Source organism: Petaurus breviceps, unplaced genomic scaffold (assembly GCF_028583685.1).
Source record: "Petaurus breviceps papuanus isolate PSGF00001 unplaced genomic scaffold, PetGlider_PUasm1.0 90822, whole genome shotgun sequence".
In the NCBI taxonomy this organism is placed as follows: Eukaryota; Metazoa; Chordata; class Mammalia; order Diprotodontia; family Petauridae; genus Petaurus; species Petaurus breviceps.
The window spans coordinates 5,464,358-5,487,292 of record NW_027187351.1 but is presented as its reverse complement, the minus strand read 5'-3'; the positions used below and the strand labels follow the sequence as shown (position 1 = coordinate 5,487,292).

Sequence of the window (22,935 nt, the reverse complement as noted above, 5' to 3'; positions counted from 1 at the left end):
CTACCATGATTTGCCCATAGTCACACTTATAACCTGACTCCATGCCCAGAACTCTTTAACTCTTAATAGTACGGCTTGGAGATCACCCATCCAGTTGGTAGCAGGGTTGGAACTAGAATCAAGGTCTCTCAATTCTTGAGTTTTATTGTTGTTTCCACTATACCAAGGCTGATTTTTTGTACATAATTTAACTGCTTTAAATTCCTAATAGCAATAGCACCATCTTGCAGATTTTTCAAAGAAATCCTGTCTGTTACTGCATTTGATTCTTTCAGAAACCCAGTGAAGTACAGAGTCTGGCATGTATGACTCTTTCCATTGGACACATGAGAATACTGAAGCATGAGTTTGTGACCTGCCCAGGGTTGGTTTGTGGGTAGGACTAGACCTTAGCTCGAGTTCCCTGGTGTCTAAAAGCCTCATGCTCTCTCCACCAGTTCAATCACATGTGTAAAACCTTAGTTCGTTTTCTAAGCTTTGTGAACTTTTTAACCTGTGTTGTAAAAAACCATGATGATATGTCCTTTCCTCTTCTCTCCCTTCTAATCTCCACAGCCTACTTTGGTGCCACCCTTAACAGCTTTATCCATGTCCTCATGTATTCTTACTATGGTCTGTCTGCTGTTCCATCCATGCGCCCGTATTTGTGGTGGAAGAAGTACATCACTCAGGGACAGCTGGTGAGTGAGTCGGGCCTCATTGGGATGTGACTGTCAAGTGGAAGCTAATTACCTCTGAGAAGCAGTCATGCTAGATGTCTTGCTGTTCTTTTCTGTACCATTGTGTGTGTGTGTGTGTGTGTGTGTGTGTGTGTGTGTGTGTGTGTGTTTACACTCCATGCCAAAATCCAAGGTGTGGAGACTCTGGGCTTCAGCTTCCTCCTCAGTAAAGTGAGGGATCTGGACTCTCTGACCTCTTAAAATCCCTCCTTGCTCTACATGTATGATCCTTCTCTAAGCTCCATGCCTGTGCAGAAAATGAAGGAATGCCTAAATTTCAGAACATTTCTTGTGAGTCAGACAGCTGAGAACTGTCTGTTCAGCCTAAAAGTAGGAGAGCTAAATGGCTCTTCAATCAGCAAACTTTTTTTGGAGGGCCTCATTATATGCAAGGGTGTGATGTTGGGCATAGTAGCCCTTCATCAAAAGGCTGACCCTGCTGCCAAAGTTGATAATATCATAAAACCCTCCACACACTTGGCTGAGCTTGATTGCTGCTTCTTCCTTCTCTTCCCTTCCCTTCCCTTCCTTTCCCCAAAGAATTTCTTAGTGATACCATTATCCTGGTCTCCTTAGACTCCTTAATAAATTGATTGTAACTATATTATTGCAGTGGCTTATGAGAAGATCACCTTCTCAAGGGGATATATCCCTTCCAAGTAGGGGTTAGTTGTGGTTAGATACCTGAGTGTCTGAGCTTTTATGTAAGGAGCCAGAAGAGAAGAGGTGTGTGACCTGTCAGAATTCTCACATAGTCTTCAATCCTGTTCCCCATCTGACTTCTCAGGCTTATCATACTCGACTCCACTCCTCTAGCACTCTCCATTCCAGCCAGATGTACTTGTTCATTCTTTCCCATATCTGACATTCCGTATCTCCTTATCTTTACCTACACTTTCCCATGACTGGAGTGTACTCCTTCATTAGGACCCCAGCCTCCTTCAGAGTTCAACTTGAGGGCCACCTCTCTCCTAACATGAGTTCTTTCCTGATCCCTCTAGCTATTAGGGTGGGGTGGAAAGACTTCGTGTTCCTTTGTTCTGTTTTAAATTGTATTCCTGACCTCAAGTAGTCAACAGTGCCGAAGAGGAAAATATGTACCATCGATAACTATTCATAACATTACCCACGTGCCCTGGAAGTGAAACAAGAAAAAAACAATAGCAATGTACTTTAAATAAACTAAGCTAATAAAGATTTTCCAGATAAATCTTTGTCATCATTAAAAGATTCTTCTTAGATAGAATTTTTATTCAGAGTAAGCCTTCATCATAGGCCTCCTCAGTTCCCCAATTCTTTTCTATAGTATATAGCACCTCATACAAAGACAAAAAATGGTAACAGCTCCTGCCCTTAAGGACTGAGGGGGAAATAATCTGTATTTAAGTAAATGCAAAATATTTAAGGGGAAAGCTTCTCTGATGTAAGGCCCCCAGCCAATAGTGCCTCTTCCTCTCCCAGATTATTTTGTCTGTATTTTAGATACACTTATGTACATGTTATCTTCTCTGATTGAATACTTGAGGGCAGGAATTGTATTGCTTTTATCTTGGTATTCTCTGTTCCTGGAATAAAGTGTGTTGGTTCTTTATGAATGCCTGTTTTTTAGTTGTTTGATAACCTGAAGAGGAAAAAATAAACTTTGTTGTGCAACATCATCCAGCAGAACAAAGATCAGAAGGACTAGCTCTCTCCAGTATACAGACTATTGGAAATTCAGGTTTTTGAGGACCCCATATTTTTGAGAGGAGGAAGCCAACCTGCCCCTAATTTCCCTCTTTTTTATTTTCAGGGCTGTTTTTAGTAGATTAACTTGTACATTATTTTTTAAAATAATCTTCAGCAAAACAATCCTCTTCTCAAGTCTCAAGCAGTGAACTACACTGCTACACTGTTATTAATTTGACAGAATATAAACTCTCTGTAGCAGCAATACACTGTCTCCAACATTTTAACTTTTTTCTGAAAGCTGTTTCATGTGGTTTGCCTTTGTCTTATTTATCAGAAGTGGTACATAGATTTAGCTTAACTTTCCTCCCCATAAAATTTTCAAACCAGACAGTGCCTTTTCCCAAAAGACATATATAAGTGTGAGAAATAAGCAACATTCTGTTATCTGTTTTTCACATTTCCTGCTATAATACATCATCCATTTCCAGATCACATTTGTACCCTTCCTCCTTTCCTTCCTACTTGGGGCGGCCAGGTGGTGCAGTAAGAGCGCTGGCCCCGGAGTCGGGAGACCCAGGATTGGTTCCAGCCTCAGATACTTAACACCCACACAAAATAACTGGCCATGTAACCTTGAGCAAGTTACTAAACCCCAATTGCTTAAAAAAAAACAAAACCCTACCAATATGTACTCATTAATTCATCAAGAATTTATTACTATCCTACTGTAAACTAAGAGTACCTACCTCCTAGGGTTGTTGTGAGAATCAAACATGATTATACATTTGTGTGTATCCACATATACACATCATACATACATGTGGAGGGGTATATGTATACACCACTCTGCAAACCTCCATATAAATGTTAGTTTATTATTTCTATACTATTACTTTTATTACTACTGTTACTAGTAGGTGCTGGGGATACACAGATTCAAAATGAAGTATAGCCCTGCCTGCCCTGAAGGAGATTACTTACTCTCCCAAGTTACAGAGCCTTAGAGGGTTTGTTCCATTTTCCATACATTTCTCATATACTGTCTTAGAAAGTCTTTTCATTGGGTTATCTAGACCCGTAGAGGTGTTTCTATTCATGTTATGTTCTAGATCTTGTTATGATGGAGAGTTATGATGCTAACTCTTCCTACACTCCCCTCTCCCCATTTTTTTTCCTTTTTCCAACAGCTCCAGTTTGTGTTGACAATCGTTCAGACTAGCTGTGGTGTTGTGTGGCCTTGTGCATTCCCTCTGGGCTGGTTATACTTCCAAATTGGCTACATGATTTCATTGATTACCCTCTTCACAAATTTCTACATTCAGGTAAAATCACTTAAAAAAACAAACCAACTTGTATTTGGGTTTTTGGGTGCAATTTGGGGTTTGATAGCATATCCAGGGTGATTTTAAAGACTCATTTCTCCAATGCCATTTGAATCTAGATGCTTTACAGATAGGTCACCTTAGAATGCACATTAGAAACTTTAAAAAAAACAGTTTCGTGAAGGTTGAGTGATGATTGGCTTATAAGTGAGCACTTCTTTCTGAAGTTCACCTTTATAGGATATATAGTGATTTCTACCCATGACCCAGAATCCTCAGTGCTCCCACTCTAGGGCTTACTAATGGAAGATTTGCACATGTTCTCAGTGATTTAATAGGAAATGACCCTTTAATATGTGTACCCTCATGAAGTCCAAAATCTTGCTGTATATAGCCTTTGAAGTGCTCTCATTTAAAGATAATCAAAGACAATGAGGCAGTCTGGAACAGAGGATAGAGAGCCAGCCTCATAGTCGGGAAAACGTGGGTGCAAGTCCTGCCTCTGACACCCTAGCTGTGGGAATGCTGGATAAATCACTCACTGTCCTCAGCAGCACCTGAGACTTTTAAGTTGTAGAGCCCTGGTATGAAGAGTTTGCTCATTGTCCATTCCTTATACCAAATCTCTGATACTAAATGATTCCTTTGATGTAGATACTGCAGGTATTTTTGGATCAGACTTGTGATTTCATTGATACAGGGAACTTGCAGTAAGGAAAAGCTTTGACCAATGCAGCTCAGTCCCTGCTTTATATGGGCAGCTAGGTGGCACAGTGGATAGCATACTTGGTCTGAAGTCAAGAAGACTCATCTTCCTGAGTTCAAATGCAGCCTCAGATGCTTATTAGCAAGTCACTTCACCCAGTTGGCCTCAGTTTCCTCATTTATAAGATGTGCTGGAGAAGGAAATGGCAAACCACTCCAATATCTTTATCATGGAAACTAAATGGGATCACGAAGAGTCAGTCATGGCTGAAACAACAACCACCATCTGCTTTGTAACTCAGTTTTAGAGAGCTACTTATTGTTCTAAGAAATTATAGTATTATCATCAGCATTTTATAAATAGGAAAGCTGAGGTTCAGAGGATAGGTGACTTACCCAGTCACTCATCTTATAGGCATTAGAGACATAATTTGAAATGCAGGTCTTCTGTAATCCAAAGCCCCATACTCTCTCTACAACACCACCCTGCCTCATTTTATTACTCATCTTGCCACTTGGGAGAACATAAAGAGAGGTCTCTTTATTGGCTAATTATCGCCACGGTTTATTATCAAGATCAGTATTAAGCCTTAACAGATGGATAAGTGAATAAAGCTGGAAGATAGAACTTCAAATTTGGTTATTGACCTCAAAGTTCATTTCACACTACAATTTAAAAAGAAAAGAAACTAGGGATCCCCCCTCAAAAAATGGATTTTTATATCGTGTCTAACATCATCTGATTTATGCTAGAAGTAGCCTTCCCCACCTTCCTATTCCCCCTTGTGGTCATTTTGGCCAGCATATTAAAATCCCATTTACCCTTGTACTCCTCAGACTTACAACAAGAAGGCATCTGCCCGGAGGAAAGACTACCAGAATGGGTCCATGGCTGCGGTGAACGGGCACACAAACAGCTTTTCTTCTCTGGAAAACAATGTGAAACCCAGAAAACAAAGGAAGGATTGAAGACCAAACATTTAGAAACCCCAGACAACAAAATCATCTGATTGTAAGCACAATGTGAGTTGTGCACTGATACTCCTAACAGCTACTGTAACTATTCCTGCCTGCAATAGTGTGATTTATGTAGGACTTAACCAGTGCAAACTAGAAAAATTGTATAAAGATTATTAAAGTAGGCATAAGACTTTTTTAACAATTCTGGGCTCTTACTGACTCTGCTCTAGACTGTGGAAGGGAGTATTATTATAGTAAACGACACTGCTGTTGCCTTATTAGTCAATATGATAGGTGCTGAATTGTGATTCACAATTTCCAAACACTGTAATCCAGTCTTATTTTTTTTAATGTAGATCATGCATGTGATTGTAAATGTAAATTTGTATGTTGTTTTAGTAGAGATAAACACACATGCCTTAAAAGTTTAACAGGAAAAAAAAAAAGCAGGGCCCAAAGCTTTTCAGTTTAAAATTAAGGTTAAGTTTTAAGTTTTGTTTTTTGTTTTCAAATTTGGTTTTCCTAATATGTTCCATTTAGAAAGATCAAAGACCGCAATTCATGAGATAAATAATGTCTGAAGTATAATTTTAAGTGGCTTGTCAAGTTTCAGTGAAGTCAGCAATGGCACCTCTGGTTTTATAATATTGGCTTTCTTTAAGCAGGCCTAGATTCTAATGGAGCAATCAGTTTAACTTTTTAACAGATCATATTTTTTTATTTTGCGTGCCGCTATTAATGTAAGAAAAAAAATGTGCGCTAGAGCAACAATGACAGGAGATAGATATATGTGTGTATATATATATATATGTATAGTACACGTCTGTGTCTATACATATATATATATATGTATAGCACACATCTGTGTCTATACATATATAGCTTGTCTTTAAGGTTTAGAAAAGAATGTGTGGTGGACCGACTGTTTTTATTTTCTCAACTCCAAATTGCTAAGTGGCTTTTATACAGGGGAACAGTACTGGTTTTGTTCCACACGTCACGGGTAGGATATACACCCTTTCCAAAAAGACAATTAAGTACTTTTGATGTAACACAGCCCTACAGATGATCTATGATTGGTTGGCAGGGGTCATATTTAGATTGGTTTCTGTACTGCTATCTGTTCAGATGCAAAGTTGTTGTTTTTTTTTTTTAATGTGCCTAGATTACCGAAAAGAAAAGAGAGAACACTCCCAAATTTTGGGTTGTTTTTTTTTTTAAAGGTAAAATTTAATCAGATAGCAACAGTAGAAAAGAGAACTGGGAAATTTGGAGATGATTGTTTCGTGTAAGTCTTATATATCACCTGTAATTTTTCTGCTTGGTATCTAAAGATTTGTTTAGAACTGCTTATTTAAAAAAAAATGATATACTGCTTACCGTAAAATCTTGTCTTGCACTCTTGAGTGTCAAAAACAGACAAGAGCTATTGTATATGTCCTTTAAAGTGTTGGAACTTAGCCTATAAATAAATACCTTATTCACTGAGCAGCAATTACATTTAACCACTCATGCAGTATATCTTAGAGAATCATTGATCTAAATGTATAGACTGTTGGTTTGATATTTATGTAAATATCAGTTTACCATGCTTTAATTTTGCACATCCATATCTTAGGAGAACTAATGAGTTCTCTTATTAGTCTTGTGGGTTTTCTTTACTTGTTTTGAAGAAGTCATGGCATCTGTTTACATTTACCTTATCAAAACTAGAGAGTATGTTTGTGTAAGTATATGTCTTCATTCCTAGGTACCAGTTTGCAAAAATCTTTACATATTTCAGTACAGAAGCTATAATACTCAATAGTGCTAAGTGTGCTAGAAATAAATCCTTAGCTCATCTGGATATACCCACATTGTTAAACAATGTCAAAACGTTAATCATTAAAACATTTTTGATTATCTGTGCTTGGGCTCTTTGGTGTTTGTGTGCTTTCAGAGTGGTGGAGGGGGTCCCACATCTTTCCAAACCAGTTGGACTAGTTAGTGGGTGCCAGGGCCACAAGAAGTGCCGACACCCCTGGAATGCAAAAGACACTTTGGGGGAAGCAGGACAAGAGTTAGTCAATTACAATGGACGATTACAGTGATAGTTACTCAGTATCTCCTATTTTGCTTCTGTTTTCTTTGACAAGGAGAGTGATCTTTGGACTGGGAAGGCTAACGTGGTTTAATGGGGTGTTGAAATCCACAATAAGTGAAGCTGTGGTAGGTATAAATTACAAAAAAGCAGGCTTTTGATTCAATCTAAGAAAAAAACTTCCTCATAATTAAGAGTCCAAAGGCAGAACAGAATGCCTCAGGGTAGAGAGATAACTAAGGCAGGGAAAACAAAGGAATTACAAATCCCCAGCCTGGGCCCCAGGGCACTAAGTTTAGAGGGTATGAAAAGTTGTTGGTTTTGTTTTTGCAATTTAATAAATTTATGCAATTTTAAAATTGGCTTTTTTGTAATTTAATAAATTACACAATTTTAAAATTGGCTACATTCATATGTTAGCTGTATGTGTACGTTTTCAACAACATAGAAACAACTGAGTTTAGCCCCTCATATAGCAAGAATTATTCAAAATAGGAAGCCTCCAAAGGGGATACTTCCTCCTTTTGCACCTGTTGTGCTGTACCTTGACTCCAACCTGGTGAGTCCTTTCCCAGGAAGCAGCCTCCTCAGAAAGTGCTGCTTGGTGACCTCAAGTTGGTCTGCTGCTCTAGGCTCTCCCTTCCCATTCAAATTAGTTTGTATTAATTTCACATCATGAATTGCAAAATTTACTATAGAGAAAGCTTTTTTGGCCACATGCCCTAGGAGCCAAAATGACCAGTTATAACACAGTAGGTAGTGAGTTCCTTATTCCATGGAGGTCTTCTGGTAGAAGCTGGATGGCCATTTGTCAGAGAGAGAAAGAATATTCCTGATCAGGCCAAGACCCAAGTCGGGTAACTTCTAGAGACCCCATCTATTCTGAAGTTTGTGGTTCTGACTAAAATCAGCTACCACCCAATCAAAGAAAACCATATATCTTATGTAATAGCTGGTAGAGGGTAGGTCCCCTCATGTAAGAAAGTGAAAATCCTTAAACCAAGACTTGGGAGAAAAATGACCTACGATCCAGAGGTTTTCTTTAGGTAACTAGAGGGCTATACTAGAGAAAATGCTATGCTTGCTTCCGAATGCTAAGGTAAGAGTGGACATCTGTACACCTGGCCTTCCTGTTTAAGTGGAACAGAACAGGCAATAACAACGCCTTTCCCAACCCTTGATCTAGCATAATTGCTAACATTTATATAGTGCTTATATGGGCCAGATACCATGCTACAGTTATGTCATTTGACCCTCACAACAACTCTGAGAAGTAGGTGCTATTAGTATCCTCATTCTACAGATGAGGAAACTGAGTCTAACAGGTTAAGTAAGTGATTTGCCCAGGGTCACAGAACTTGGTGCGTGAGGCTGGATTTGAGCTTAGGTGTCCTTGACTCTAGGCCCAGTACTTTTCATCATCTACTGCACCATCTAGAATTACATGACTATTGAATAGCTACTCAACATCCCCTGAAGCCCTGTGGCCCTATTCTTGTTCCAGTCCCAAAAGCATAACACGTGCAATGTCTGGAGAAAACAGAGCTGTGCCAACTGAACGAAGCCTTAGAGACCTTTGGGAAAGTGATTTGCACTTGTAGCCAAGAATGTGGAACGAGGTGAAGGATTTGTTCTGACGATACAAGTATATATAAATAATAAAGTAGTCCCTATTCACAATGAACTTATAGTCTAATGAGAGAAACAAGCACATAGAAGAATTTATGCAGAATAAGCAATACATATTTAGTAGTTAAATATAGGGTATTGGAGAGGGAGAGGCTTAGCAGCTTAGGAGACTGGGAAAGGCTTCTGATTGAGCTGTCTTGAAGGGAAAGAGAGATGCTGTGAGGCACAGATAAGCATAAGAGGGAGTACATTCTAGGCATGGGAAGTGGCCAGTGAAAAAACCTGGGAGACAGGATGCGAAATACATGTGAGAAACAGAAAGAAGGCTAATTGGGCTGGATTGCAGTTTTAAAGGGAATATGGTTGTTTTGTGGCATTCTGGAGAATCAAGCTAAATGCAAGCTTGATATCAAAGTAGCCCTGTAATTTTTTATTTCTTGTTCTTTTCAGTTTAAGAAAAATCTATTTTCTCTCCTTCCCCCCTTGCATTGGAAAGAAAAAAAAAAGCCTTGGAATAAATAATGATAGTGAAACATTTCCAAAATCAGTGGAACCTATCAGACCATTATCAGAGCATCTTCTGGAATAAATTCTATTCTCCATTTTTTTCCATTTTTCATGTAAACTTTCTGGATACTCCACGTCTTTTGACCAGAGTTTCCCCTCTGACATGATGTTTTGTTTGGGGCATCACAAATGGCAGTGTCCTTCACCGAAAGACATAGCTAGCCATCTGCACACTGTGTTGCAGGCTCCCTGCCCAGCACCTCCATATGCACCCTTTGGAGCTTGGATTGACAGGCTTCCAATAGGTGGCATTTTGCCTTGTTTTACCCAGATCCTGGTCTTTATACTCCTTCCTGGTCATGATAACTGTATACCCTTCACCATTTCCAGCTCCCCTTTATATTAAGAATATAAATTTGTGTTAGAATGTAAACTTGTGTGCCTAGTATATAGTAAGCACTTAATAAATGTTCTATCACTTATCCATCTATTCATCTGTCCATCTCTTACTGTCTATCCATCTAGCTGTATCTGCCTGTTGCTTCCTATCCATCCATATCTGTCTCTTCCTATCTATCTATCTCATTTTCTTACTCTATCTCCCTGCCTTACTTTGGAATAAGAGAGAATGCATTGGATAGAATGCTAGCTTTGCCTGAAGTTAGAGAACCTGGGCTTAAATCCCACCTGATGTTTACCATCTGTGTGACATTGGACAGATCACTTTAACCTCCCTGGGCTTCATTTTGTTCATCTGCAAAGTGAGGGATTTAAGAAAATCCCTGTGTTTTGTAAAAATACAGGATTTTACATGGATTGATAGATGGCCTCTAAGCTCCTTTCCAGCTTATAAGTTCTATTAACCTATGAATGATAGTAAGGTTTTGCACCATTCTTAATTATACCATGTAACTGTCCAGATTGATTTCATTTGCTGTCTTAAAACTGACAAATTATTGCATACAAGAATAGCAGCAGCTAATGTATTCAGTCCTTCACAAGGACAAGCACCCAATTCTGTCAAAGGCCTGGAGCCCTGAAATTTTGAGGTGTGCCGTTTGCCTAAGATGATTTTCCCATTTCAGATTGATAACCCTCTACTCGGTCAATGAGAATGCCTACTTTATATAGTATGTGTCAAGTACTGTACTAAATTCTGAGGGTACAAAGAAAGATAAAAATGCAAACTACTCTCTGTTTTTGTCTCTGTTGTCTCTCTCCATATGTGTATATATATACATACTATATGTGAGTGTACATATACATACATACATACAAACACATATACATAAACACATACTTTATATGTATATAATATGCACACACATGGGGGCAGGTAGGTGGTACAGTGAACAGAGCACCGGCCTTGGAGTCAGGAGGACCCGAGTTCAAATCTGGCTTCAGACACTTAACACAAAAACTAGCCATGTGACCTTGGGCAAGTCACTTAACCCCAATTGCCCCCCCAAAATTTTAAAAATTATGCACACACATATATTTATATGATAAATTGGAGGTAATCAACACTAAGAAGGTATTAGTGTTAAGGGAGGACAGGAAAGGCTTCCGGTAGAAAGTAGGATTTCCTCTGGAACTAAAAGAAAGCCAGGAGGCAGAGATGAGGAAGGACAGGATTCCAGACCAGTGAACTGAACTGCCAGTGAAACGGCAGAGTGGGAGATAAAGTATCTTATGTGAGGAACAGGAAGGAGGCCAGTGTTACTAGATTGCAGAGAATGTGGGGGTGAATAAGGTATAAAAGACTGGGAAAGTATGCAGGTACCAAGTTATGAAAGGCTTTCAAAGCCATACAGGATTTTATATTCAATCTTGGAAGTAATAGGGAGCCCTGGAGTTTATTGAAATAGGTGCCTATTTCTATCAGTTAAATATTAATTGTTTACTAGGTGCCAGGCACTGGGAGAACAAGATGCAAAGAATGAAGTCTTCCGTGCTCACAAGCAGCTACCGTATTCTTCTGATAGCCTCGATGGTGAAGATGTCCACACAGAGAACCTCTGACACATATCACAGACCCTTGGCAAGAGACATTGATGGTGCATGCTGCTTGGCTCAGAGGTCCCAATTCAAGCTACTCAGGGTCTTGTTATACAGCACACCAGGCCAGGGGCTCGATAAGTTTGGGTCAAATCTACAAAACAAGTCAAGGTCAAAAGTCAGACCCTTCCCTTGCCAGATTCAAAGCAAATATCCAGAAGCTGGGCCCCAAGCACAGAGCTTATTCCTGCCATGAGGGAATAGGTCAAGGATGTGATCTTTAAGCAAACCTCCACATTACACCTTTCCCTTGAAGAACTGGATAGAAACTGAAATGGCGTGTACCTGAAATGGCATGTACTTTATTAGTTCAAGGCTCCCCACATAAATCTCTAAAGCCTGCATATTGGTCTTCATATTCCTGTGGCAGCTAGGTGATACAGGGGATGGAGCATTGGAGTCAAGAAGACCTGAGTTCAAATCCACCCTCAGACACTAGCTATATGACTCTGACTTGGGCCTCAGTTTCCTCATTTGTAAAGTAAAGATAATGATATCACCTACCTCCCAAGGTTGTTAAAATAAAATGAGATGATATTCATAAAGCACTTTGTGAACTTTAAAGCTTTATATAAATGCTAACAGGACATCTAGGTGGTGCAGAGGCTAGAGGACTGGTCCTGGAGTCAGGAAGTCTCATCTTCCTCAGTTCAAATCTGGCCTCAGTGTGTGAGTCACTTGACCCTATTTGCCTCAGTTTCCTCATCTGTAAAATGAACTGGAGAAGGAAATGGTAACCCACTCCAATATCTTTGCCAAGAAAACCACAAAAGGGGTCACAGAGTCAGACACAACTGAAAAATGATTAAACAACAACAAAAATAAATGCTAACATGATTACATATTATTTTCACAATTACATACATTTAGAATACTTATACTTTAGGGCCAAGATAGGTAGCTAGATCACTCAAGAACAGTAGGCCTAGAGTCAGGAAGACCAGTGTTCAAATTAAGCCTCAGATATTAGCTGGATGACCCTGGGAGAGTCACTTAATCTATGTCTAAGTTTCCTTTTCTGTATGGGGATAATAATAGCCCCTACCTTCCAGGGCTTTTGTGAGGATCAAATGAGATAGTGTTTGTAAAGTGGGCAGCTAGGTGGTCAGCAGATAAGAGTGCTGATTTGAGTTCAAACCTGGCCTGAGACACTTAATAGCTGTGTGGTTCTGAATGTAATCCTGTTTGCCTCAGTTTCCTCATCTGTAAAATGAACTGGAGGAGGAAATGGCAGACCACCCCAGTATGTTTGCCAAGAATGCCCCCTAAATGGAGTCACAGAGAGTCAGATATGGCAAAAACAACTGAATAGCAAATTTGTAAAGTACTTTGCAAACCATAAAGCAATGTTTAAATGCTAGTTACTATTATTACATGGAAATACTTGCCTTTAGAAACTATGGGCCATGAAACAGGTAAAATGTTTATATATTGTTTCTAACATGGAATATATATTTATGTGCATGTGCTTGCTCTCTCCCCCACCTTGTTTCCTCTGTTTCTTCCTCTGTTTCTTCCTGCCTTCCTTTCTCTTTCCTTCCTTTTTTTCACTTCTCCATATATATATATATATGTATATAATACATAATATATACATAATAGATGTATGTATACACAGAGTATGTATATATTGTATGTGTGTATGTATACATACTAAGTATATATATATATATCCACATAGATACACACCCACACAATATCTTCTTTGCATATAAATATGCTTTTATATATTTATATATTGCCTCTAAGATCCAGCAGGAGTCAGTTATCAGGAAATAACTGTTAGCAAATTCATTAATCTTAGGTTGTGTTGAGACTTGTATTGACAGTTGTTATCGCTTGTTTAAACTGAGGTTTATTATACTTACCAACTGTTAGCAATAGAGACCTTCCTTGTGTAACTCAAACACGCCGGGATCTATCTATGCACCTTTTAAACTTGGCAACTGAGGACTAGCCTCACCCCAGGATTTTTATATGATGGTTCACAAATAAATCCTAACAAAAGTTATCCTATCTCAAAGTCTTATATTAATAAATAGTTCTTTCTTGCCTAACCTCTCCAGGTTCGGGTTTATTTTTCAAGGTCTCTTTTAACTTTTGGAGTCCATGATTACACTCGGCACTGGAAACAGCCTCCATTGGAGTCCATGATTACACTCGGCACTGGAAACAGCCTCCATTGGAGTCCATGATTACACTCGGCACTGGAAACAGCCTCCATTGGAGTCCATGATCACACTCGGCACTGGAAACAGCCTCCATTGGCTAATCTTAGCCATTCCCCTTTAGGGACGTTCTCCCGAAGCTAAATAATAATACTCTGCATGCTGACATGTTTTAGCATACACATACTATGCTTATTTATCATCAGCAAGCATTTATTAGATGTTTACTGTGAGCCAAGCATTGGATTTCAACAAATTTTTCAAACTTCTGGTTTTGACTACTTTTCCACTACTTTTTCTTCTATTCTGTTACTACCACAAAAAAAAGGCCTCTATGAGTCATCTCATTTTTTTTATTCTCTTTCTTATTTATTTCAAGAATCCTATCATAGAGTACATCTGAAAGCACTCCCTCCTTTAGAGTTTGAATGCTTGGCAGTTTAGTTCTAGCAAAGACCTCCATGTCTGGTATCTCATCCTGCCAGGTGATTTTCAGAATCTTTCTAAGACAATGCAAATGGAAACAATTCAGTTTCCTGTCATAGTGCTGGTATATTATCCAGATTGCATGGGCATACAACAATGAAGTCAGCACAACAGCTTTGTAGACCTTCAGTTTGGTAGTCAGTCTAATACCTCTTCTCTCCCACTCTCTCTCAAACACTGAGCTAGCTCTGACGATTCATGCATTAACCTTGTCGCCAATGTGTACATCTCTGGAAAGTACACCGCCAAGGTAAGGATCTTATCCACCACTTTCAAAACCTCTCCATTTGCTGTATCTGTTGGTTCCACACATGAATGGTGTGGCGCTGGCTGATGGAGCACTTGTGTTTTCTTGGTGTTAATTGTTAGGCCAAAATTAGCACAAGCAAAAGAGAAACGATCCATCCTTTGTTGCATCTCAGCTTCAGAGGTTGCATTGAGCAGAGAGTGCAATTCCGATGGGCTGGCCATGTGATTTGAATGCAAAACGCATGCTTGCCTCTAAAAGACTATTTTATGGAGAACTCACATAGGGCAAGCCTTCACATGGTGATCAGAAGTGATACAAAGACACTCTCAAGTCTGTCTCAAGAACTTTGGAATTGATTGTGTGACATGGGAGACACTGGCACAAGAACGCTCAGCATGGTGTGTCCGTATCAGAGAAGGGGCTGTGTTCATGAACAAAGTAGCGTTGAAGGTAGCTCAAAAGAAACACGAGATGTGCAAATTTAGAGAACCCACCCCACATGTTTACATGGACTGTTTGTGCCTTACCTTTGGTAGAGCATTCTGAGCTCAAATTGGTCTGATTGGCCACAGTCAGCCACACTGAAACTAGAATCTAACATGGTGATGTCATTTTGGTACTCTTCAAAAACAAAGGATAACAACCATACCACCACCTCCTTTAGAAACGTCTTGGAAAGACTGGTACACAAATAGTACCCTTGGGGGAAAACCCAAATGTTCATTTTGATTTTATTAAATTACTTTTTTTATAAGGATGTATCTAATACCAGTGCTTGGAAAGAGGTAAACTAGCAGTTTAGATGGGAGCCTGACCAAGCTGTGAATCTGTAGTATTGTGGGAAGATCCCTAGACCTGAATGAAGGACACCTGAGTTCAAATTCTTATTCTAACATCTATTTACTCTGTGACTAGGGCAAATCTTTTAACCCAAGTCTCAATGTTCACATCTGTCAAATGGGAATAATAATTACCAATGTCATCTCCTGAGGTTATCAGCTGTAAAGTACTCCAGAAACATAAAAGCACTATAGAAATGTGAGTTGTTTTTTGTTTTTTACTATAAATCATTAATATTTTCTAAGCCACAATAGAATTAAACTGGATCAAGATTAGCCCTTTGCTTTGGAGGTGGAAGTGGGGAGATGGATTTTAAGTAGTCTACTTCTTGATTTTCACAGTCCATATCGATTTCACTTTATTTTTAAAAATAGGATAGATTGATTAGGTCTGGAGTGGTTGAAATATGGTCCTGATCTAAATTAGAACAGAAGACTAAAAATAACCTCAAGGTCTCTAACATACCCTAGGCATCAGACATAAAACTAGTATGTAATGTGTAATGTGTATATATAACTGTGTGTACATATGTATGTATGTATGTATGTTTGTGTATAGGAACAGCTAGGTGGTACAGTGGATAGAGCTCTGGGCCTGGAGTCAGGAAGACTCATCTTCTTGGTTCAGATCTGGCTTCAGACACTTCCTAGCTGTGTGACCCTGGACAAGTCACTTAACCCTGTTTGCCTCAGTTTCCTCATCTGTAAAATGAGCTGGAGAAGGAAATGGCAAACCACTTCATCATTTTTGCCAAGAAACCCCAACTGAGCTCATGAAGTGTTGGGCATGACTGAAATTACTCAACAACAACAGGAACATGTATGTGTATTTGTATGTATGTATATGTGTATATATATGTGTGAACATGCATGTATGTATATATCTGCATGTATTGTGTACATGTATATTATGTCCTTAAAGTCTTCATTAAATTTTAGCTACTAAATTTTTTTTTTGCTTTTTTGGAGGGCAATTGGGGTTAAGTAACTTGCCCAAGGTCACATAGCTAGTTTTTGTGTTAAGTGTCTGAGGCCGGATTTGAACTCAGGTCCCCCTGACTCCAGGGCCGGTGCTCTACTCACTGTGTCACCTAGCTGCCCCTAGCTACTAAAATTTTATGTACACACATGTATTTGTATATCTGTGTGTATCACCTTCAGCACCAAAAATAAAATCCTGTCATTTTAAGTCTTTTATAACCTGGCCTTCTCTGTACCTTCCTAGTCTTCTTAAATCTTATACTGTGATCCACTGGCTGACTGTTACTGTTACTCCTACCAAATACTCCATCTCCAGACTCCAGGCCTTTGCATTGGCTGTGCCCCATGCCTAGAATGTCCTCCCTCCTCATCTCTGCCTCTTGGCTTCCCTGGCTTCCTTCAAGTCCACGCTAATATCCTCCTCTCTCCAGGAGGTAATTAATTCTTAATTCTAGCTGCCTTCCCTCTGTTGGTTATTCCTTATCTAGCCTGTATACTGCTTGCCCATAGTTGTTTGCGTGTTGTCTCCACCATTAGACTATGAGCAGCTTGAGATGAGGTACTGTCTTTTTCCTTTCTTTGTATCCCCAATGCTTAGTTAGCATAGTGCCTGGCATATACATACATATACATACATGTATACACACACATTTATATATGGCAAATGCTGAATGTTTATGGATAACTTTGTATTTACATATATTATACACACATATGTGGACACCCGATTCATATATACACATGCATGCATATATGTAAACATATACCTGCGCGTGTATATACACATGTATACACAGAACACGCATGCACACACATACGCATCCATGTGTGCATGTAAATATGATAAATGTATGCACGTGGCCCTGTGTACACGTATATCTCTTGCACATGCATGCATGCATGCACACATATATACATGCATGTAGACACAAAAGCTTTTGGGACCCTTTAGAGGTGTTTGCTGAGGGTCTGGGAGTAGGGAAAGAGTGAAAGAAGTTCAAGGTGTGAGATAAAGGTGAAAGTGAAACTTTAGTAGCTGAAAATTCAGGAAGAAAGAGGATCAAAGTCTGTGAACTAGAGAGGGCCTTAAAGGACCTTGCTGAAGGGTCCAATTCATTAATTTTGTAGAGATCAAAACAGAAGCTGACAAAGAGGAAATGATTTCCCCAAGATCATGCAGGTAGTAAGTGGCAGAGCCAGGATTCTAGCAATGTGACATTTCCAGAGACATAGACAAAATTCTCATTATTTTAATGAATTGAAGAAAATGGAAAAAACAAGCAAACAAACGTTTATTAAGCCCTTAATACCTCTCCAAAGGGAAGTACTGTGTTAAATGCTGGGATAACAAATACCAGCCAGAGGGTCAGTTCCTGTCCTCAAAGAGTTTCCATTCTCAGGTAGAAGACCTGAGGACAGGAGAGTAGTTGGCAAGGAGAGATTTTCAGGGCTGGGAAGCCAAGGGGATGGTGATTGAAGCCATGGGGTGATTGACTGACAAGTCCTTCCCAGGAATGTTAATATAGACTTGACTACTGTTCCTAGGTCTTACAAATTCTGGAGAGGGTTCTCTATCCAGAACACCACATGGACTAACAAATACCTGCATGCCATGAATCACAAAATTCTATGACATTAAAATATGGATAGACATAAAAAGTTCTGCCTTTGACACGTTGGGTTAGGCTCTGAGGATCTCTGACAATCCTTTAATTCAGTGAAGGAGGGAACAAACCTTCATTAAGCACTATTGTTGTTGTTTTTGTTGTTATTGTTCATCTTTTCTTCTTAAGAAGATTAATGACATCATAAGGGCAATGCCTTGACTTGCCTGTGAATTGTATTTAACTGAGGCAGAGCTCCCACAAAGTCATCAGCCTCACTCTCTCCTTCTGCTCTTTACAAATATCTCAATTCTCACTTTACTCTGTGAAGTAGATGCTGCTATTATGCTCATTTTACAATTGAGGAAATTGAAGCAGATGAGTTGAGTGAATTGCCCATTGTCACAGAACTAGTAAATGCCTGAAGCTGGATTTGAACTCATCTCTTCCTGACTCCAGGCCTAGTGTTCTATCTGCTCTGCTACATAGCTGCCTTTGGAACTATACGTTCCCAAAATCAGATCTCCTGTTACATAGCTGAAGTCATAGTCTTAAACAAAAAAATAAAAAATACAAAGGGCTTGGAATATGATATTCCAGAGGTCAGAGGAGCTAGGATTAAAACCAAGAATCACCTACCCAGCAAAACTGAGTATAATACTTCAGGGGAAGAAAATTGGTATTCAATGAAATAGAGGACTTTCAAGCATTTTTTATGAAAAGACCAGAGCTGAATAGAAAATTTGACTTTCGGATACAAGAATCAAGAGAAGCATGAAAAGGTAAACAGGAAAGAGAAATCATAAGGGACTTATTAAAGTTGAATTGTTTACATTCCTACACGTAAGATGATATTTGTAAATCATGAGACTTTTCTCAGTATTAGGGTAGTTGGAGGAGATACATAGATTAGATAGATAGATAGATAGATAGATAGATAGATAGATAGATAGATAGATAGATAGATAGATAGATAGAGGTCACATAGTGAGTTGAATATGAAGGGATGATACCTAAAAGTAAAATTAAAGGGTGAGAGAGGAATATATTGGGAGGAGAAAGGGAGACCTAGAATGGGGTAAATTATCTCATATAAAAGAGGCAAGAAAAAGGTTTCATAACTGAGAAGAAGAGGGGGGTGGTGAGAGGGAATGAGTGAACCTTACTCTCATCGGATTTGACTTAAGGAGGGAATAACATACCCACTCAGTTGGGTATCTTACCCTATAGGAAGGTAATGGGTGAGGGAATAAGAGGGGGGAGATGACAGGGAGGGCAAATTGGGGGAGGGGGTAGTCAGAAGCAAACACTTTTGAAAAGGGACAGGGTCAAAGGAGAAGATAGAATAAGGAGGGGCGGGATAGAATGGAGGGAAATATAGTTAATCTTTCACAACATGACCATTATGGAAGTGTTTTGCATAACTACACTTGTATAACCTATATTGAATTGCTTGTCTTCTCAATGAGGCTAGGTGGCAAGGGAAGAAGAGAGAGAATTTGGAACTCAAAATTTTAAAAGCAAATGTTAAAAATTGTTTTTACATGTACCTGGGAAATAAGATACACAGGCAATGGGGTATAGAAATCTATCTTGCCCTACAAGAAAGTAAGGGAGAAAGGGATGAAGGGAGGGCAAACTGTAGGAAGAGGTAATCAGAATGTATGCTATCTGGGGGGGGGAGGGGAGAGGAGAGATGGGGAGAAAATTTGGAACTCAAAATCTTGTGAAAATGAATGTTGAAAACTAAAAATTAATTAATTAAAAATAAAAATAAAAAATAAGAGTAATGTTAAAAATTTTAGTCATCACCTGCCTCTACCCTTAGCAACTGCCTGCCCTACCTACCCTTAGGCCCAGCTCTGCTGAACACACACACACACACACACACACACACACACACACACACACCACAGTGAAGAGTCAACACCAAACAAACATTGTTCAAAAATTAATGAGCTTTCCATCCTCCTCTATGCCTAATTTATCAATGCTGCTATGCCATAACACGCTGACTTCAAAGGGAGGACTAAAATAATTTAAGGTGAAGGACAGTACTAGGAAAATTAATATTTTTAGAAGCCTAGGGTAACAAGAAGGCTTCCAGATTGGGTTTTATGGGACTTAATCACCTTCCAGCATCTCAAACTCTTATGTATAGTATTGGAATGATAAATGACAACTTTTAAGAGTAGTAGAGTAATGGTCCTTGGTGGGGAGTAAACTCAAGAAACATTAACTTGATCTCTAATGTTGAAAATTTTTTTAAATCCACAAGCTCATAAAAGGTTCACCACTTCCAATGTCAGAGACTATAAACATTTTACTGTTGGTTGAGCTATCAGTTGAGAAACTGGCACATCAACTAGCAAAACCACTAGAATATAAGCTCTTTGAGGGCAGGAACTTTTTATTTATTTTCATTTTTTACCTTTGTATCTTCAGTGTCTTGTACATAATACTTAATGTAAGAAATGTGTGTTGAATTGAATTGTTGAATACCTGAATGAAAGTCCTTACCCACAATGGTAGATAAATAAGCCTAATTTGATAATTTCATTTCTAATTTTTTTTCAAGCATTTTAGAGAAAACTAGAAAATAGCAATTCAAAAACTAGTGTAAGACAGCAAACATTGAAGAATGGGGCTTGGCTGGTTATATATCAGAGCATTCATTCTGAACATAAAATCCTTAGTTGGTGCCAGGAATACATGATATTTGATGAAACAGCATTGCAAGGGACAGTTCAATTGGAGTAACAGTAAAAATTTCATAAATGGATAATCAAATGACACTGCAGTGGTGTTTCATGACTTTGTAAGGAAGTGAGAATGAAATAATAGAATACGATAAACATTTCCTAAGTGTTTACTATGTGCCTAGCCCTATGCTAAGTAGACTGGGGATAAAAATAAGAAAAAGAAAGTCCTTGGCCACAAGGAGCTTACAGTGTAATGGAGGAAGAAAACACAGAAAAGAAAGCTGAAATGAGGGGAGGGGAGAGAAGAACAGAAAGTACATGGCTTGGGGGCATGATGAAGGTGGAGTCAAAACCAGGCAGTAAAGCTGTTCAGAAATGAAGAGCTGGCTGCGCTTCTGAACCTTCATTAAAGAAGAGGGTGTGGGAGAAATTTTGTGCTCCACTCTTCAGTTCTCCGATCCAATCAGGCAGAGGCAACTGAGCCTACTGATTAGGTATGAGTACAAAAACAGAAGCAATTTCTATGAATGAATTTCCTGGTGATGTTTGTCCTGGAAACGGGAAATTGGAAAGTCTATTAATAAGTTTCTAAGTGAGCTAACAGATGTAAAACCCTTTGCAAACAAAGCTTGAAAGTGCTATTTATTATCATTGTTATTATGAAGGCTAATGACAACCATCCATTCATTTAACAAATATTTATTGTGAATCTATTAGAATAAGTAATAGCAAGAGCATCATACTGGTAGTCAGAAGACTTGGATTCAAATCATTGTTCTACCCTTTACTAAACCAATGTTGTTGGACAAATCATTTCCTCTCTCTGGGCTTCCATTTTTCTCATCTATTAAATGGGGATACTTTTGGAGAGAAATATGATATATGGCACAGTTTAAAAAATTAGGGGGGCATCTAAGTGGTGCAATAGCTAGAGCACTGGCCCTGAAGTCAGGAGGACCTGAGTTCAAATGCAGGCTTTAGACACTGACTCGCTGTGTGACCCTGGGCAAGTCACTTAACCCTGAATTCCTCAGAAAAAAATATTTTATTTTGGCAGTTAGGTGATTAAGTAGATAGAGCACTGACAGTGGAAGTAGGAAGACTTGAGTTTAAATCCAGCTTCAGACCTTTCCTAGCTGTGTGGCTCTCGGTGAGTCATTTAATCTCAGCTTCAGTTTCTTCACCTATAAAATGGGGATTTATTGGCACCTGCTTCCAGGGTTGTCAGTGAGGACAACAATGAGCATTAACCTAACACCTATTCTAAGCACTTTACAAATATCACCTCATTTTGATGCCCACAGCAACCCTGGGAGGTAGATGTTTATTAATTGCTTATGGAATTGATTGGAGTGTAAATTCAGTATAAGTCAACAGTGTGAAAAGGAGGACAAAGAAATAACATAATTTTGTTGTTTGGTCATTTCAATTATTTCTTGACTCTGTGACCCCACTTGGGGTTTTCTTGACAAAGATACTGGAGTAGTTTGCCATGTCCTTCTCCAGCTCATTTTATAGATGAAGAAACTGAGGCACACAGGGTTAAGTGACTTGAAAAGAGTCACACAGCTATTAAGTGTCTGAAGCCAGATTTGAACTCAGGTACTCTTCAGGACCAATGCTATATTCATTGTGCCAGCTGGCTGGCTGGCTGGCTGGCTGGCTGGATGGATGGATGGATGGATGGATGGATGGATGGATGGATGGATGGATGGATGGATGGATTTTAAAAAAAAGACTTCAAAGGCAAGTGCTACAGCTATTATTATCAAGAAAGAGAAGATGCCATTTCACCTTGACCTTGAAGGAAGGATATATTTTCAGTAGGTAGTGATGGAGAGATATAGTGTGATACAATTAAAAGAGGACTGAATTTGGAATCAGAAGATGGAAATACATTATACCAGATTTGAATGAGACCTCTGAGGGCATCTAATCCAAGCTATACCTAAATGAGAATCTCTTCTACCACACACCTGACTAGTTGTCATCCAGCCTTTGCTTGAAGAGGTCTAGTGATGAGGCACCCAATGCCTCAAAAGGCAACCCCATTCCACTTCTGAATATCTCTTACTGTTAAATTTTTTTCCCTTGCATTAAACCTAAATTTATCTCTGCAAAGCATGGCTCCTAGTTCTGCCCTCTGGCCCAAGGAGAATAAATCTGGTCCTTCTTCCATAGTACAATCCATCAAACACTTGAAGACAGCTATCATTCTTTGCTCCACCCTCAAAGTCTTATTTTCTCCAGGTTA

General features: G+C 39.0%; 1 protein-coding gene across 2 annotated transcripts in view; it reads left to right on the top strand.

Annotated features, from left to right (window-relative positions):
• Positions 1-7,285, top strand: part of ELOVL5 (ELOVL fatty acid elongase 5) — a 90,558-nt gene extending 83,273 nt beyond the window's left edge. For both annotated transcript variants that reach the window (XM_069070625.1, XM_069070626.1), the window contains exons 6-8: positions 556-680; positions 3,578-3,712; positions 5,255-7,285. In XM_069070625.1, the coding sequence (XP_068926726.1) occupies positions 556-680; positions 3,578-3,712; positions 5,255-5,386 (392 nt within the window). In that variant the 3' untranslated portion in view covers positions 5,387-7,285. The remainder of the gene's footprint in view (positions 1-555; positions 681-3,577; positions 3,713-5,254) is intronic.
• The last annotated feature ends 15,650 nt before the right edge of the window (positions 7,286-22,935 follow it).